Consider the following 16,463-nt stretch of genomic DNA (forward strand, 5'->3'; position numbering starts at 1 on the left):
ATCTTATCAGGAGCCCATTACGTTTATCACCGCATTAGGAGGGAGCATTTGGAGCCAGCGCAGGAGTTTGTTGCTCTATAAATGCTGTGCTTACTTCAGTGCCTGTCATGGAAAGAAGTCAGTGCTTTGGGAAGGCCGGGGAACACTGTCTAAAGGCATGTGCCTAAAATTAGGCTGTGAGTTAGTGGGTGTTTGCATGGGGGGTGGCTGAGTCGGGGATGTGCAAAGGGAGCGCCCGTGCGTTTGTGTGTCAGTGTTTCTGTCAGCGTGGGTGTGCAGCAGCCTGGTGATGTTTCACTGTACGTGTGCGTATCTGACTCTGCATATGTTTATAGGCTGAAGGTCAGGTCTTTTTAACAGGGTAGGTATTTTCCTTTCATTCCCCCCACCACTTTTTTTCAGAAATAAGCCTTTTTTCATAAAATGACAAAGAAATGTGCTTTTTTTCCAAAAATACATATTTGCATCTGTTTGGCATTTGGTTTTGAGGATTTTTGATTGCTGATCTCAGTCTTTTTGGGGCTGAATATTTCTCAGAGATTTCTGTTGGGCCTCTCACTCTAACTGGGACATAGTGGGTAAGCCAATTAATTGTATCCTACTGTCCTGACACCTGACTTATGCCTTGATATGGGAGAGGAGCAGAACAGGAGATGCTGCAGAAGGATAAGGTGAGGGAACCAAGAGTTTTTTCTCCATGGCCATGACAGGGACATTCTCAATCCACCCATCCCTTGAGCTGGCCAGACACAGGGCATGGCTCTCCCAGGGATGAATGAGCCCCATGGGGGTAGCACTGGTGGGTTGCCTTAGGGCCCATCAGCACATCCACCCAGACACCCCAGGAGCCATTGTCATCTCTTGTCTGGGAAAACTCCCCCAGGCCCTCCTCTGAGCTCTTTGAGGGGTGGGATGTATGTTTGGTGGCTCCCAGACAAATGAGGATGTTAAGATGTGACATGTAAGGGCAAGAAGTTTGGCCACCCTGGGAAAATTCATTCAGGACTGCACTCATACAGCTGAAACAGTTCCAGACTTGTGCTTCTTTTCACCAGCTAGGAGCTCTGGCCTGTCAAATACACAGTTGCCTACATTTATCCATGTACACAAGTTGTCCACAGAGGCTGTGATGAAATCAAACCATAATGGCATTTTTCCCTGATAGACTTCTTTATTCTTTCAAAGCCACCCTCTCTTAAAGACCTAGAATCTTCCACAGGAGGAAAAGGAGTGAAAGTCATTAAATAATTGACTAGCAATAAACTGATGTTTTCTGGCTCATGATGGTATTTCACTGTGTAAACCAGAAGAAAAAAAAAAAAAAAAAACAGGGGATTTAGTAGATTGGAAGTAGCTCAAAATTGAGCAGCCCTTGGATTTTCTGACACCTAGCTCATGATAGTCCAGTGCTACCGACAGGATTCTCCTTAGGGATCCTTTCCATCAGTCCAGCTAGCAGCTCTGGCTAATTTCCTACCGTTTTTTTCAACAGGCTTATTTGCCAGACAAAAATACAACAGGCTGTCAGAACTGGATACCTCTGGGGACTGGCAATGATAATACAATACAAAATAGGATACCAACAGGTCAAAGGTTTCCATTTCACAGAGTACTCTAATGACTGAAAGTCATTATTGCTATGCAGTCTGTTTGAAAAGAGTAGATGGATCTCAGTTCAGTTTTTAATGGGCCAGTGTTACAGAAACAACCTCAAAAATTTGGCATCTTTGTTGGCAGTCTCATTAGAGAAGCCACAGAATAAATGGGCAAGGATAATAAAGTCTCCTGCTGCTTTTGATCCTTTCAGGTCAAATCTGAGTCATGTTGGTTGAAGCCGTGTGTTTATGTGGCAAACTCACCCTCACACTGTGTGTACTGTATCTGCCTTGGATAAACAGATCTGTTTGGCCCTTTGGTCACTACAACTGTGAACTTGGCAGTTTCACCATCTCTACAGCCACAGTTGCTGTTGTTGTTGTTGATTTGCAGATATCTTTTAAAAACAAAAAAAGGGAAACATTTTAGACCAAACCCTCCACTGGCATTTTTCCATCCCAGCTGGTGGAATTATGCCAACACCCACATTTGCCTCTCTATGTATTTTCTGTATCTGCTTTCTTCTATCTCTTTTGAAAGGAGATAGATGAAAATAAGCAGAACCCCCCTAACATTAGGAAATATCTTCAGGGAATTGCCCAATACAAAAGTTGGCTATTGTTGCTTGGCTTTATTTAAATCACCTTGGTATGACCCAGAAGTGACCAATGCTTCCACTCAAGGTGACCTGACCCAGCAGATACACAACCACTGATGGTATCAGGACCTAGGAGCTACCCTGCAGACACGTGTAGTTTTGTTTTCTCTGTTTCCCCACGCAGATGAGCCCAGCAGGTGCTATTTCCACGACGGCGATGGAGTCTGTGAGGAGTTTGAGCAAATGACCAGCATCAAGGACTGCGGCGTGTACACTCCCAAAGGCTTCCTGGACCAGTGGGCTTCCAACGTCTCTGTCTCACACCACAGTGACCAGCAGTGCCCAGGCTGGGTGGTCATTGGCCAGCCAGCAGCAACCCAGGTAAGGACAGCATGTTCCTCTTCCTCTCCTGGAAGTCCAGGAAGAAGCAATGCCTCTTGGAGCTCAGTGGTCAGTGTTCAGGGGTGCCGTCACCCCTGCCTGCTCACTTGTTGCTTCACCAAGGATGGAACCCTGGCAGCAACTTCTCTCTTTCTGAGCCTGATTAGTAGTGATGAGTTGAAATTCAGTGCCAGTCACCCAACTGGAGCTGGCTGAAGTTGTGGCTGGGTTGATTCAATGAGCTGTGCAGGAGTCACCTCTCCCAACCATCATCACCTCAGAGATAGACGGGCTCCTCACAGCAAGCACAGGGAACGAGCTTGTGGCAATGAGTTCTGAAGGCTAATGCCGAATAATACAAAAGAGCGTTCTTTCTTTTTTTTAATAGTTTTGTGTTTTCTGCCTCCCAGTTCCATAAAAGCACCCTATTGTTCTATTCTGAGAAAGGTCCTGTCCATTCCCAAAGCCATTCATTAGCTTTAACCCCCTTCTCCTATGTCTCCTTTGTAACATAAATAGCTCCAGTTACCATAACTTTACCTTTTGTGTCTTTGAGAGAATTAGATCCAAATGAGTTAAAAAAAAAAAACATTTGATAGATGTCTGGAAAACAGAGCTGTTCATGATGCAGATGCAGCAGTTCAGATGCAACCTGATTTGGGAAGGCCCACGTTGTTTGTTGATGATTTTTAGAGGGAAAGGCTCTTCATATATAAGAGCTGCTTTGTATATTCCTCCTTCAGCCCTCACTGTTATCCCTAACTGGAGACAGAGAACTTATCACACTAATCAACTTTGGCTGACTTTTGGTTGGATGCAGAAAAGTTTTTCTAAGAATCTAATTATCCAAGAGGTGTCTTGAGTGGGCAGTGCAGAGAGGAGTGCCGTGTCACAGATATGACAAACAGATCTCTCTGTGAATAGTAAATGTTAAGCATTTCCAGTTGGCTTGCAAGAGAAAACATCTTTATGCAAGAGACTTGGCCTTGCTCGCATTGCACAAGTCTGTAACAAATTAATGACCAGGTCAGTTCTAAATGCACAAAGTGTGGTTAGCTGGCAGAGAATCAAGACAGAATCCCAAGCGCAGTATTGACTTTTTGTCATTGTCTCATTTACTATTTCACACTGTAAAAGGACCTTTTCTCTGGACCCTTGCTTGTGCCTTCACAACTTCTTTCTCATTCAAGCTCCCTGTGCAGAACAAAGGCCAGTGGCTCCAGCTCAGGTGCTGCTTTTTGGGCATGACCCCAGGCATTCTGTCCCCCTGCAGCTGCTCCAGAACTGCCCTGGTTTTCTCTGAAGCACTGGTAGGAGCTCAGACACACCACACAGTAGGTAACATATGGTCCTGTGCTGGAAAAACCACCACCACGCACTCACACAACACAAAGCCCTGCTGTGTAGCCACAACTCAGGCGTGTTTGTTGTACCCAGATGAGATGAAGTTGTCACAGCCTTGTTTAAAAAAAAAAAAAAGGCAAAAAAAGCTGTTGTATTTATAGGCAGAGCAGTGGCATATCACACACTGGCAGAGTGAATGGGAACATGCCTCCTGTTATTGCCTGGCCCCTGGGGAGATAACAGTGTGCTATTTACTTCCAGCAAAAAGAATTTTTGCTTTAGCTCAGCTGGTCCTATTACACAGTTTGAGTGCATGGGGTTCATTGACCTTTTAAGTCATATAGATGATGGGAAAGTTTTTGTTTCCCCCAGGAACAAGACAGTTGTCTTGGGAAAGCACCTGACTTGTCGCTCTGGAGAGGTGAGGTGGGGCAGCAGGTCATCAGTCTGTTAGCTTGTGGAGATGAAAATTAACCTAAGATCTCCTCTAATCGCTGCATGTAATGATCACTGGTGTGTAAACATGTTTGGCTTCATTATCTGCACAAGCACTGAGCCTTAGGGGTTTTCTGTATTGATGAAAAGAGCACCTTTCCTCACCCAGATACCTTTCAGAGTAGGTTGTGTGCTCGCTGGTCTTGTGCAAACTTTTCGTGTTGTTGCTGGGTAGCTTCCTGATTAATCAGAGTGGTATTTCTGTTGGCTTCCCATCAGGAATGCCATGAAAGATATGTTTGAGTGCAGTGCCCAGCAATATACAGAATACATAAGCTGCCTGTTTGTCAGCCATCCCCGCCTCTCATCCCTGCCCCGGCGTTCTCAAGGCGCTTTAAAACATTTTAAGCACGTCCTGACTTAAAATGTTTCTCATCCTTAGATATCTCAACGCCAGGTTCTCTGCATGACTGTCATAGTTCTGTCAAGGCTTTTTTCTGAGGAGTTTGCATCCCAAGTTGGTTGGTTGTCGTGGTATCTCTCAGCAATATCTGCCCATGTGCCTTGTTTACCTGCTGGGGGATTGCTGATAAGCACAAGCTGGAGAGCCCTTTCTTGTTATTGCAGGGCTGTTTCTGTGACCCCTTTGCTCAGTTCATTGCAGACATTGCCCATGTCTGCAGCTGGCTTTGCCTTAGATACTCAGTTATAAGTTTGAGATGGCTCTTACATCACTTGTTAGTGTGAGGCTGCCGACTGGCAACATAGTAAGGGAGATAAAAAAGAAAGTTCTCAGTATAAGATTTGTTTTGAACAATAAAACGCTTGCAAAGAATGACACAGTCTTGGCGAAGAGATACAGATTTGAGAAATGGAAAGGTCAAACAGCCCCCCCCTTTAAACAATCGCCCTTTCTGCAGAAGCAAGACTGAGAGACAGCCACTTCTACTTTCCTGGCAGCCACCCTTCAGTGCTGATTAAGAAATATTCTCAGTACTGACAGCATCATATTCAGAGCCAAAGAGGGCCAGTCAGCAACATTGCACCAGCACAGAAATGTAAGCACCAGTGCAGGGTAGTTTTGCAGTTTGATTTCTAATCTCATGTCTTGCACAGACCTGGAAGCAGATGCTGCTCAGTACCTGTTGTCAGCTGCAGAAGGAATTCAGTAATAAGGATTTTGCTCACTCTTGATCTGGTGTTTTCCCCTTCCTGCTTCTGCTGTGAGTTTGCAAACAGCCTCTCCTTGCACATCAGTTTTCTTTTGCCAGGTTTATGCACAGGGTGAGTGCATTAGCTCCTGTTAGTCTCTCCTGCTGGAGTCAGTCAGAGCAGGGAGGATTTGGATATTTTGCTAAGGCCTCTGGAGGAAGCCTCTGACAGGCCTGTTCCAGGAGGGATGCTGCAGCTGGGGTGAGAAGAGCACAGGCAGATGAGTGCAGGCTGATCATAGGACACTGGAGATGACATTTCTCCTTTCCTCTTGCTGGTGGCACTCCTGCTTTTTGGAGAACAGATTGACCTGAAGCTTTCCTTTGGACCTTTACAACAGAGGTAAATAGGAAGGGACTAATGAGTCTTTAGGTGTCTGATTCCTGACCCTGTTACTCCTGTCACAGCCATGTGTGCTCAAGACTTGGCTCTTGGTGTGGATTGGTGATTTAGAGAGACAATCCCCCAGGAACTGCCTTTTGTTGCATTTCCACCCAGCTGTGCAGAAATTGTTTAGACCCAGCAACCATACGTGTATACGTATATATATAAAAAACTTTTTTTTTTCCCTATGCCATTGTTTGAGCTTGGGTTTCCAGTGTATGGAAAAAGCCACCCAGCTCAGGCACAGTTAACAGAACGGGGACTCTTTCCCAAGGCTGCTGGGCACAGACAGATCCTGGGATTCGTTTTCATTCCCGGACTAAAGAACACACCCTGTTCTCCTCTGGGTACCCCACAGGGGCTTCTATGGAGTAAGAAGTTGTGGAAGAGGATTCTTATTACATCTTTCCCACAAACAGAGGCCCCCTCCTGCCCCATTACCATTCCCACAATTGCTCTCCTCCAGACTTGCTGCAGCAAACCTTCCACCAGCAGCTAAGATGTCTAGAATTGCACTATGTCTGGAATAGCCCACAAAAGGAGAAGACAGGAGCACAAAAATATCCTGACTACTAAAAGAAATAACGTGGTAGAGCAAGGGCTCCAAGAGTGGTAAGAAAATACCATAAGAAAATTAAAGAGAAATATGATGAAGTTCTCTGCCATGCAGTTTTATTCTGTCTAATAAATATAATGCTGAAGATAATTCCCCAAAGATCCAGCAGAGCCAGCAAATAGAGTAATCTTGAACAGGAGTGGAAAGAGAGGAAACCTGCAACTTTTAATGGAGAAGCCATTCCTTTCCTTTGGGGTGATCTTGCTGAGAAGAGGGAGGGTGTCTGTCTGTCGGCTCTGCAAGTGGCCCTTTTTGAACTTCCCAATTCACAGCCAAGTCCTGTTGCTCTTCAACGGTAAGAGTTTTGTTGTGGTTGGAGGGATAAAAAAATCCCCATTTTTAATAAGATGATTTGCTTTGCAAATGTCTTTGTTATTTATAGCCGAGCCAGACTTTGAACCACTAAGCTCTGGAGGATGAGGGCAGAATCCCACTAAGCAAAACCATTAATGGAGGAACCATGAGTGATCAGAGACCAGTTCTGGAAAAAGCTGAACTGGACACTGTGCACAGGCTGTCACAGGAGGAATGTAGGTTTGCTGTGCGTGGCTGAGCTCATTTCCAGTACTGGCTGATCCACTAAAGGGCCTCAGCTTAGGTTACACAGTCTCCCAGTCTAAAGTTAGTTCCAGGGGTCCAAAATTTTGTCTTCATTTCCCCTGGAAACTACAGACCAGCCAATTTGGTCTTTTGCCTGAGGCTGGAGAGCTGCGTCATGAGCCTGGCCCTGACTGTCATGCAAAATCAGGCTGGAATGCTCCTTCCTTGGATGAAGTAATGATACTTTTCATATTTTTCTTTTTTTTTCCATGTGCAGTGATTAATTAAGCCTTATCACAGCCACATTGCTTGGTTTCTGTTCTGTTTAATAGAGGTGGAAATGGGAGCATGGAAAGGTAAAGCTACTGTTTGAGGATTAGACCTCAAAATCCTTCAGAGACATTGCAGGCACTGGGCATTACTGAGCCTAAACCTCCCAAGGACTAGGAAGTTCAGGATGTCTTGAAAGGGAAGTGTTCCTATCTTGGATAAAAAGAAAACTCTCAGGGCTTGCTGAGAGTTTCTGCCTAGGAGCAGAGACCTGGAGGGGTTTGAGGTCATTAAATCTGCATTCTAGCTCTGTCAGCCCCCTCACATCATCCTGTTTGGGAATTAATCAGTCTTGATCCTAGCACAGTTTGGCTGTTCAAAAGGACTGGAAAACTGTCTCACCATCTCCTTGCTTTAATGGCTGGAATCATTGCTTCCCACCTGACTTGCTGGGAAAGCTGGATTCTGCAAATTTTCTGCCAAGGAACTCCACTGCTCCTTATTTGCACGTTTGCTTTGCTGCTCTGCCTCACTGGAGGAGGTGGTCCATGCCGGAGGTGAGGGATGCTACAAGGATGTGTCATATGCCATCAGTGCCATGACTCAGGAATGATCTCAGCATTCTGGGGAGCTAAATGAAATGAGAAATGGGATTTCTAGGTAGGCTGGCTTGGGAAAGGCTCATTTTCAGAGAGTTGGCTGAGGAAGAGCATTATCCTGAAAGTCACTTCGGAGCTGGTTGGAGGATGCTGCCCCTCACCTGGCTGCCTGCTCCCAGCCAGGACAGACAGGGATCCCCTCCACCCCAGTGGCTTCCAGGGCTTTTCTGCTCCTGGCTGGAGTGAAGCTCAGACCCCATGGCTGATGTTGTAGCCTCTGGCTGATTTGTGTAAGGGGAGGATGGAGAGAACACAATAAGATGTCAGAGGAGATTCCAAGCAATTTTGACAAACACTCAAGGGATATATTTTTTTTTTTCTTTCCACTCCCTTCCCCCCCCTTGGTTTTTAGAATAATTTTTCAAGAGCACATATGCAAGTCATCTAAGGGAAACAGAACAGTGAGTACCAGGGGCTGGTACACTGTGTTCCCTTTGTGTACTGTAGAGAAAATAGATAAAAGAAACAAAGAATGATGCAGAGAGCAAAGCAGCCAACCGTACTCTAAGAGAGGTTCAATCTGACTTTTTCAGAGATGAAGGTCAAACCAAAAATCCTCAGGTGCCGGAAATTGGTCCCATCTTCCTAGAACCAAGGGAGATTTACCACTAATGAAACGAGAGCAGAATTCCATGCCATTTGTTGTTTCTAGAAGCAAGAAGAAAGGCAAGAAAGGAATATTGTCCTGGGCAGCAATGGGGATTATGTGCTCCTTTAGGAAGTAAATTACCATTTTATGATCATATCTGCTGTACACCCAGCCACCCACCCAGATTAGAGGCATCAATAGAGAACAGCTTGGACCCCCCTGGCATCGGCGAGCCGGGCAGCCGGACCCCCCGACAGAGGCTCTGCTCATTAACATGCACTGCTCTGAAAGGAGACCCCCCCTCCTCGGCCCTTGCCCCTCAACCTGCCACTCTCCCCGCCTGCTGCTGCTGCTCACAAGCCTTGGGATGCAGAGCATGTCCAGCCGTGAGCGTGGGATAGCTCCCCTGCATCCCATCCGGGTTGTTTGTCTTGGGTCCCTCTCCATTCAGAGCAGAATGATTTTTGCATAAATGCACCGACACGTCTGCTTTGTTCATGCATGAAGGGTTCTCGGCATTTCTCATCCCGCCCCCCATCTTCTCCCTGCTCCCTGGCATGTGGCTTCACCAGCTTTTCCTTGATTTCCCTGTGCAGCAGCAAATAAACCTGCCTGAAGCAGTGCCAGGAGACCCAGCTCAGTTAAAAAAGCCCAGATATATCTAAACCCAGCAATGGGATGGAAAAGGGTGCAAGAGCAAAGCCATAATGGCTTTTACACTGTAATTTGGTTTCATGTTCTGCACAAGGAAACATGTCAAATATGTAAACAGAGCTCTCCAGGGTTGTAATGTAGCTACAAAACCACGGATGTACAGGCAGGCAGGGTGCTGCTCTCCAGCAGAACGGAATGCCATCTCCGAAACCACACGGTCATTTCTTTAAGCTGAAAGTAAACTTTCTCATGCCAGGAGCAAAGAATTTCTTTTTTTCTTTTAAATGAAGGATTGTCTGCACCACTTGTTTGGAGTACCGTGGGCATTTTAGCCCACATTGTCATAAGACACCTCGTATTTTGAATGCCAATGAATTTCAGGGCGTTCATCTTATGATGTCTCTAAAAGGCATGGTTTTAGAGGATGGTGTTTGTCCTGAAAGTGTCTTGAGTCAATCCCTCTGTCCCCACCTGAAAATAAGAATCAGTAGTAATAATAATAATAATAATAATAATAATAATAATAATAATAATAATAATAATAATAATAATAAATTAGGTGAAAAAACCAGCAAAATGGGGACCATTTGGATGTCCTGTTGAGCTGCTCCAAGTCTCTCCTGAGCTGTGCTGCCTCAGTTGCAGCTGTAACTCTGGAGGAACCCCACATCTGTGCTCACTTTTGGAAGTGCTGCCTGCAAAGCTGGAGGACTACTCTTTCCTCTGAGGTCATTTCAGTGGGGAATCTGATAAGAAGACATGATTCACCCTGGTAATTCAAATTCACATCTGGTAAGTGGCCCAGCTCCCCCTGTGCTATCAGCAGGAGTCTCCTGGGGACTGGGTTTCCACTGTCGTCTCAGGGTCTGGCTCCAAGCTCTCACATGTGCCAGGAAATGGTTATTTGCAGGATCAGTGCTATTATCTGTCCCCACATGGACCTCCTCTCTGTGAAAGCCCTCAGCTCAGGAGAACATCAAGTTCTGCTCAGCCATTTTGGTAGCTGGGCCAAAAACCCTACACTTAGCACTGCTGGCAGTGAATGTCAGTTTTCCAATTTTTTGGTAATTAACCCTTGCATTATCACACTTAGAGGAGACAAGTCACTCTTCAGAGAGGGGAAGGTGAAGCACAGGGTAGAGACCTTCCTCACACCTTTCTCCATCCAAATCCCTTTGAATCATTTGGCCTTCCAGCAGAGCTGTTCTGTCACTGTGTGTGCATTCACAGTGAGCTGGAGCAGCTGGAGAGGGAAAGCCTCACTCTGTGGAAATTTACCTGTTTCCCAGAGGTTGTTCCTGGTGAGAAAGGCTGAGCCTTGGCAGCTCCATCCCCTCTGCTGCCAGTCCATCTTCTCAGAGCCTGCTCCTGGAAGACACTGAGGTGGAAAATTCTGAGTTCCTCTTTCACACAACATTTTAATTTCTCCAGAAACTCCTTCTGGGAGCAGCTGGGAGCTCCTCTGGGGCATCAAGGACTAAATGCTCCAAGTATTTTGGCTTAATTTGTTGGAGTTTGGGGTTTATCAGAGCAACCAGGGTTGCTCCAAGGTGAGAGAGGAGTGACAGGCTTCCCCAGATAAGCTTTTTTAAAGTGGAGATGTGCATGGATTGGAGGCAGCAGCTGCTCTGTGGAACTGCCTGGATGGTCCAGCTCATTCAGAGGAGTTTGTTTGCAGCATGGTGGTTTCATTACTGTGCAGTTTCAGTGGGAAAAGCCCAGTGAAGCAAGGGGGAGCTTTGTGATTTGCATACTGCAAGCCATGTCTTCAGGTACTGAAAAACAAGCCAGAGGGTTTAAATCTCGATTAATACCCACTGATGTAGGGCTGATAGCTGGGTGGGAACTGAAAGGTTTTGCCAGCTGAGGTGTGACTGCTCCCTGGAGCACAGGGCAGCTCCTCTGAGCTCCCCTCCACATTCCCCTGGTGCCTCTCTGCAGCCTCCCTTTTCCTATTAAATCCAGGGCCTCTTCCCAATGCATCATCTCCCTGGATGTATCCAATTAAGGCCTGTTGACAGCCCAGAGCAGGCTTACACCCTCAGGATTAGAGGCATGTGTATGTCTTCATATAGGGAAGGACAACAACAGGGTGTCTGGCTGGCTCCCTGGGAGCACAGTGGGGAAAGCTGAGCAGCCTGGAGAGGGAAAAGGAGCCAGGGACCGGGAGATTTGCTAGATTTGCACCCCCAATTATCCCTGCCTGTGGAAACGCTGTGTGCTGAGTGCAGTGTGTGGTTTGCACAGCCTGTTTACATGGGCCATAACCCTAAACAAAGCTGAGAAGCATGGCTTTAACTCTGGAAATAAAAGCACTGGAAACCCCTGGTTTTCTGCACATGAGAAAGTTTTGTTCTTTAAACACACAGATGTTTTTAAATGAAAAATCACTCTTTTGACCTTTTCTGAGTGTGATCATGTGGTCGGGGCTGACATTAACCACTGCAGGGCTGTTTGCCTCAGGCACAGGCGAGGCTCAGGGAGGGCTCTGCAGGGCTCAGGGTGGCACCTGCCTTGGCTCACATCTCTGGGAAGTGGCTCCTGTGCCCCCTGAGCACTCAGGCTGGTGCAGAGATGGCAATATTTAGGGCTTGCTCCTACTATACTGGAAACAAAAGCAGTGGGGGTTTTTTTCCTACTTGGGAGCTGAAAAATTTGTGGCTTAATTTCTTTCTCATGTATCTCTCTTTTTATTAGTGTCATTGTCCATGCGCTTCTAAGCATCTCTGTCCACCTCAGCCAGCATGTTAACTGATGGAGAACTCAAGCCCTTAAGGGATTTGTTGTTGTTGCTTTTGTGTTTTCTCTACCTAGAGAAAACTTTCTCTAGGTAGAGAATTTTTTCTCTGCTTTTGTGTTTTCTTCATCCAAACAAATGTATGGCACCAGCTCTGGGAAAGAAAGAGGGGATGTTACCAATGGATTGTGCCAATCTCTGTTGGCCTTACAGGAGCTGCAAAAGTACAATGAATCTAGTGAGCCAGAACTATGAATATAATAACAAAAACATATTTAAGATCCCCCTAAAGTGTGGCACACATTCTGCCCCTGACAGTTTGATTTTCTGGTGCCAGCTGCTTCATCCAAACAAATGTATGGCACCAACTCTGGGAAAGAAGGAGGGGATGTTACCAATGGATTATACCAACCCCTCTTTGCCTTACAGGAGCTGAAAAAGTACAATGAATTCAGTGAGCCAGAGCTATGAATATAATAACAAAAATATATTTAAGATCCTCCTAAAGTGTGGCACACATTCTGTCCTTGACAGCTTGATTTTCTGGTGCCAGCTGCTCCTGAGTGAAATGCTCCAGCCGAAGGAAAAACAAATCCAAAAAAATTCCCTTTTTCTCCGCTCCTCGGTGATGAAAGCTGATGGGATGGGATTGTTTTGCTTTGCTGCAGCACCCCACGGCCAGCCTTGGCCTGCAGCTCCTCGAAGCTGTGCTGCAGTGGACCTGGCCCGCCGGAGGCAGAGACGGGCAGCTCGGGAACCCGAGCGCTCAGCCAACAATAATGTTCTGGCTCCTGTATTTGTTTAACCTTGCTCTCCAGTGGATGGATATACAGTCTGCTAAAGCACTTATCAGTCTATAATGCCTTCACACTTCTGTGAGCAGTAATGTGGAAGTTGTAGACAGGAGCTCGTGCTGCAGCTTGAAAATGTCTTTTAGTTTTAATGAGGCTGATACTTGCAGAACTGAAGGTACAAGTTCTTGTTTGGGTGTGCTGCTGCTTGATCCTGAGGTGGGATCCCAGCAGTGCTGGCATGGAAGATGCTGGTTTTTGAGAGCAGCATCTTTATGTCCTGCTACCAAGCTGAAGAAATAGCGGAGGACTGACCGGAATAAACAGGAGTCCATGTCAGATTGCTGGATTGCACTTTCATGTGCTGCACAGGAGGCTGTGTTGTGCACTCAGATCTACTTCTTGATTCTGCATCCCTTCAGTTTGCATCTGTGAATGGCAAGAGAAGCAGGGGCATGTGCAAATTGCACCCAGGAGCTCCAGATGCTGGGGTTTGCTTGTGAGCTGCCATGAAAGATGAGTTGATTTTTAAATCCCATTAGTGCAATTATTTCTTGTTTTCCTTGATCTATTTTTCTGTAGTTTCTGGCCTTGGCTTAACCAGTGTCCTCGTGGTGATCCTTTGAACCATGCAAAAAATCATCTGGTTAGGGTTTTGTTGGAAAATCAAAACTCCATATTGTTTTTTTTCCATGAATCCAGCAAGCATCCTAGATATTTGATTACACCTGGCTGGCTGTCAAAGCCCATGTTTGGGATAGGGCCAGTCAGAACAGATTTACAGTTTTTTCAGGTATGCCATGTGAAGTTTATGGTTTGATGTGATTTTGATTTGAACTCACTAGTTTTTAAATGAAGTTTGCTTTGAATCTTGAGATAACAGAAATTCAAAGGGAAGCTCAAAGAATGCAGGTCTGCACGATTTAAAAATGGAAATATATTGTTCATACGAGCTCTTTGGAAGTGAAATAACTGCATTTTTGAGAAAGCTAAAGTTAATAACACACCTTGAATACACATGCAATCTGGGCCATCATCTAATGGAAATCCCTGTAGCTCCTTTTCGCTTGCCTCAAACTAAACCAAGTTATATGACAAAATGAAATAGCCCTTGCATCTCCCACTCATTTCTGAATCACAGCCCTGTGTTACATCCAAAACTCTAAGGAAATTTCCCTTTGGAGATGAACACTATTGTTGTAAAGTAGAGGAATTTATCATCATGTCACATTGCAGGCAAACTATTGGTGCCCTGTCCGTGGTGTTTTCACAGAAAGGTCACTTTCCAATTACTGAAAAATCCAGCCAAATCTTCAGCTGAAAATCGTGGCTCTGTGCTGAGGAAGCTCTAATATCATGCTAATGGGATACTGAGGCTGTGAGGTCCAGACACATCAGCTGCTCTGGGTTCAAAGTGGACGTGGCTGTGCTGAGACTGGACACAGGGACGGGCAGCAGGGCTTTATTTCATCCTGCAGGAGATGTAAGCTGCTTCCCAATCCCACAGCCAAATCCTGTTCTTCATTACACAGGGAAAATTGACAGATGAGGTTTCCTCTGGCTTCTGAGCCAACTAAATCTGGGAGTAATATAGCATCAGTGTGCTACCCCAGGAGTTTCATCAGCTTCCAGTTGATAAAGCTTTGCTATGGATCACCTGCCCCCAGGCCTTTGTCCTGGGGCAGGACACGCTGCAGTTTTTCATCTTTTGCCACCAGACCTTTAGGGACCCCAATGAAAACTAGTGAAAGTAGACAAAGAATATGAAAAACTGTGTTATCTGATAACACAGAAAAACTGTGTTATCTGACACAGAGGACAAGGAGAATTTTGGGGGAGAAGATGCAGTTGATGAGCATCAGATGTGAGGGGAATTTGCTGCTGTGGAAGTAGCAGTAGACTGTAAGGTAAGGTGGTTGTTGAAAGAGACAGACTCAGGTTTCTTCCCTCATTTTATGTTTAGAACTCTCTGCTGCTGAATCTCAGATTTGGTTTTAGTTTTTTATTTTATTTTCTACAACAGAAACCCATTGGTAGTGCACAAAAAATAAATATGTGTACCAGTTTGGGAAAAGTAGCTTTGAATGTTTTCCTCAAGTTTTAGAGGCCAACCTAGAATGACCCAAGGCTGACATTCATAGTTGGGCAGGCAACTTTAGACTCAGATTTCTGATGAAATAAGTCCACTGACAAAGACGTCTGATAATGACACTTGTCTGAAAGCACTTCTGACCAGAATCTAGGAGAAAACCCAGAGCAAAATTCCTTGTGCTGCTGTGTGTACAATTTCCATTTGAGCTCCGTGGGCTCCTGAGGTTTGGAATGGTCAGAAAAATTGGCTGGGGTTTGAGGTGTTTGTTGCAGGCCTTTTAATGGTTCGGTGCTCACTTGTGGGCAACTTCATTTTTCCCTAATTCCAACCCAATTCCCAGCCTAAATGAGAAAAGCAGCGCAACAGCTTTGAGAACAGATTGGAGGTCTGTGCTGCAGTCGGCAAACTGGGTGGTGTCCATGTGGCAGTCAAGCTGCCTTACAATATTGGGCAATAAACAAGCAGGAACCTTTCTGATATTTAGCAACTGCACCATGGCTTCTCATCCTTGGGTGAGATTAACCTTAGCTCAGCAAGAACAATAACATATTTAAGAATAAAAGGGCTGGGTGACTGCCAGCACCCCTGTCTGGCAAGGGAGAGAGAAAGTTTTCAACTGTAAGGGATGTGTTAAAATGCTGCTTATGTCATGGTTGGGGTCCTCTGGTGTGTGTTGAGTTAAATACAAATAACATTCTGCAGAGCAAACAGATAAATATTGTAGATTACTGTAGAATACTTTAGATCTCAGTATTACAGCTGAAATCTGCTCTTTAGCTGGTTCTTCAAACAAGAGAATAAGTTCTGTTTGTGCCTCCATTGGTTTTGTATCAGTCTGTGGGTTTTTCTGTGCATTTCTTCAGCCTCAATGAGGATGTTTTGTGCTCAATAAATAGCTGGTACTGTGGGTTTTACCAAGAGATCTTGTTCCTGCCTGCTCCATGGTTGCAGTACAGGGTATAGCCCATTTCATCCCAGAAACACTCTGGGTTGTGTGTCTGGGTGCAGAAGTGTCAGCAGCACAGTCCCTGGTATGAAGGAGTGGGGAGAGGAAGCTTTTGGAGCCCAATCTCCCCTTGCACCCTCCTCTCCAGCAGAAGGATGCTTTCCACTGCCTGACCAAGTGCCCACGATGCCCCTCGCAGCCAGACAGAGCTCGAGGACACGGTCTGGAGGAGGCCCTGCCATGGTTCAGCAGATGGGGTTTTGGGAGCAGACAGATCTGTGCTCTGGAGGTTTGCTCTGCTTCCAGCCGCCCCTGGGCATGCAGACAGGCACGTCCGCTCCAGCCACGGTGCCAGGGCTGAGCAGGGCAGCATCTGAGCTTAAATAGCAGCTTTTCTGTCTGCAATTAGAATTATTTTGATGTTGCAGTGCTGGGAACCAGCAGTGTGTGCAAAGCCTGTGGTGTCTGACTGTGCTTGCTCAGTGGGAAGGTCAGAGTGGGATGGGATCTGTGTTTAGCCCATTCCTGTGGGGAGCTGTACCCTCACACCTGTGTGTGCTCTCAGTGATATCTGAGCATCTTTGTGTGGCTCCTAGCTCATAGCTTTCATCCTCAGCAC

General features: G+C 45.9%; 1 protein-coding gene across 1 annotated transcript in view; it reads left to right on the forward strand.

Annotated features, from left to right (window-relative positions):
- The window catches only part of PAPPA (pappalysin 1), a 180,560-nt gene that overhangs the window by 102,873 nt on the left and 61,224 nt on the right, over positions 1-16,463 (forward strand). Inside the window, exon 10 of the mRNA XM_005493856.4 lies at positions 2,379-2,575. Coding sequence (XP_005493913.2) covers positions 2,379-2,575 — 197 coding nt within the window. The remainder of the gene's footprint in view (positions 1-2,378; positions 2,576-16,463) is intronic.

The sequence above is a fragment of the Zonotrichia albicollis genome, chromosome 21 (assembly GCF_047830755.1).
Source record: "Zonotrichia albicollis isolate bZonAlb1 chromosome 21, bZonAlb1.hap1, whole genome shotgun sequence".
Taxonomy (NCBI): domain Eukaryota; kingdom Metazoa; phylum Chordata; class Aves; order Passeriformes; family Passerellidae; genus Zonotrichia; species Zonotrichia albicollis.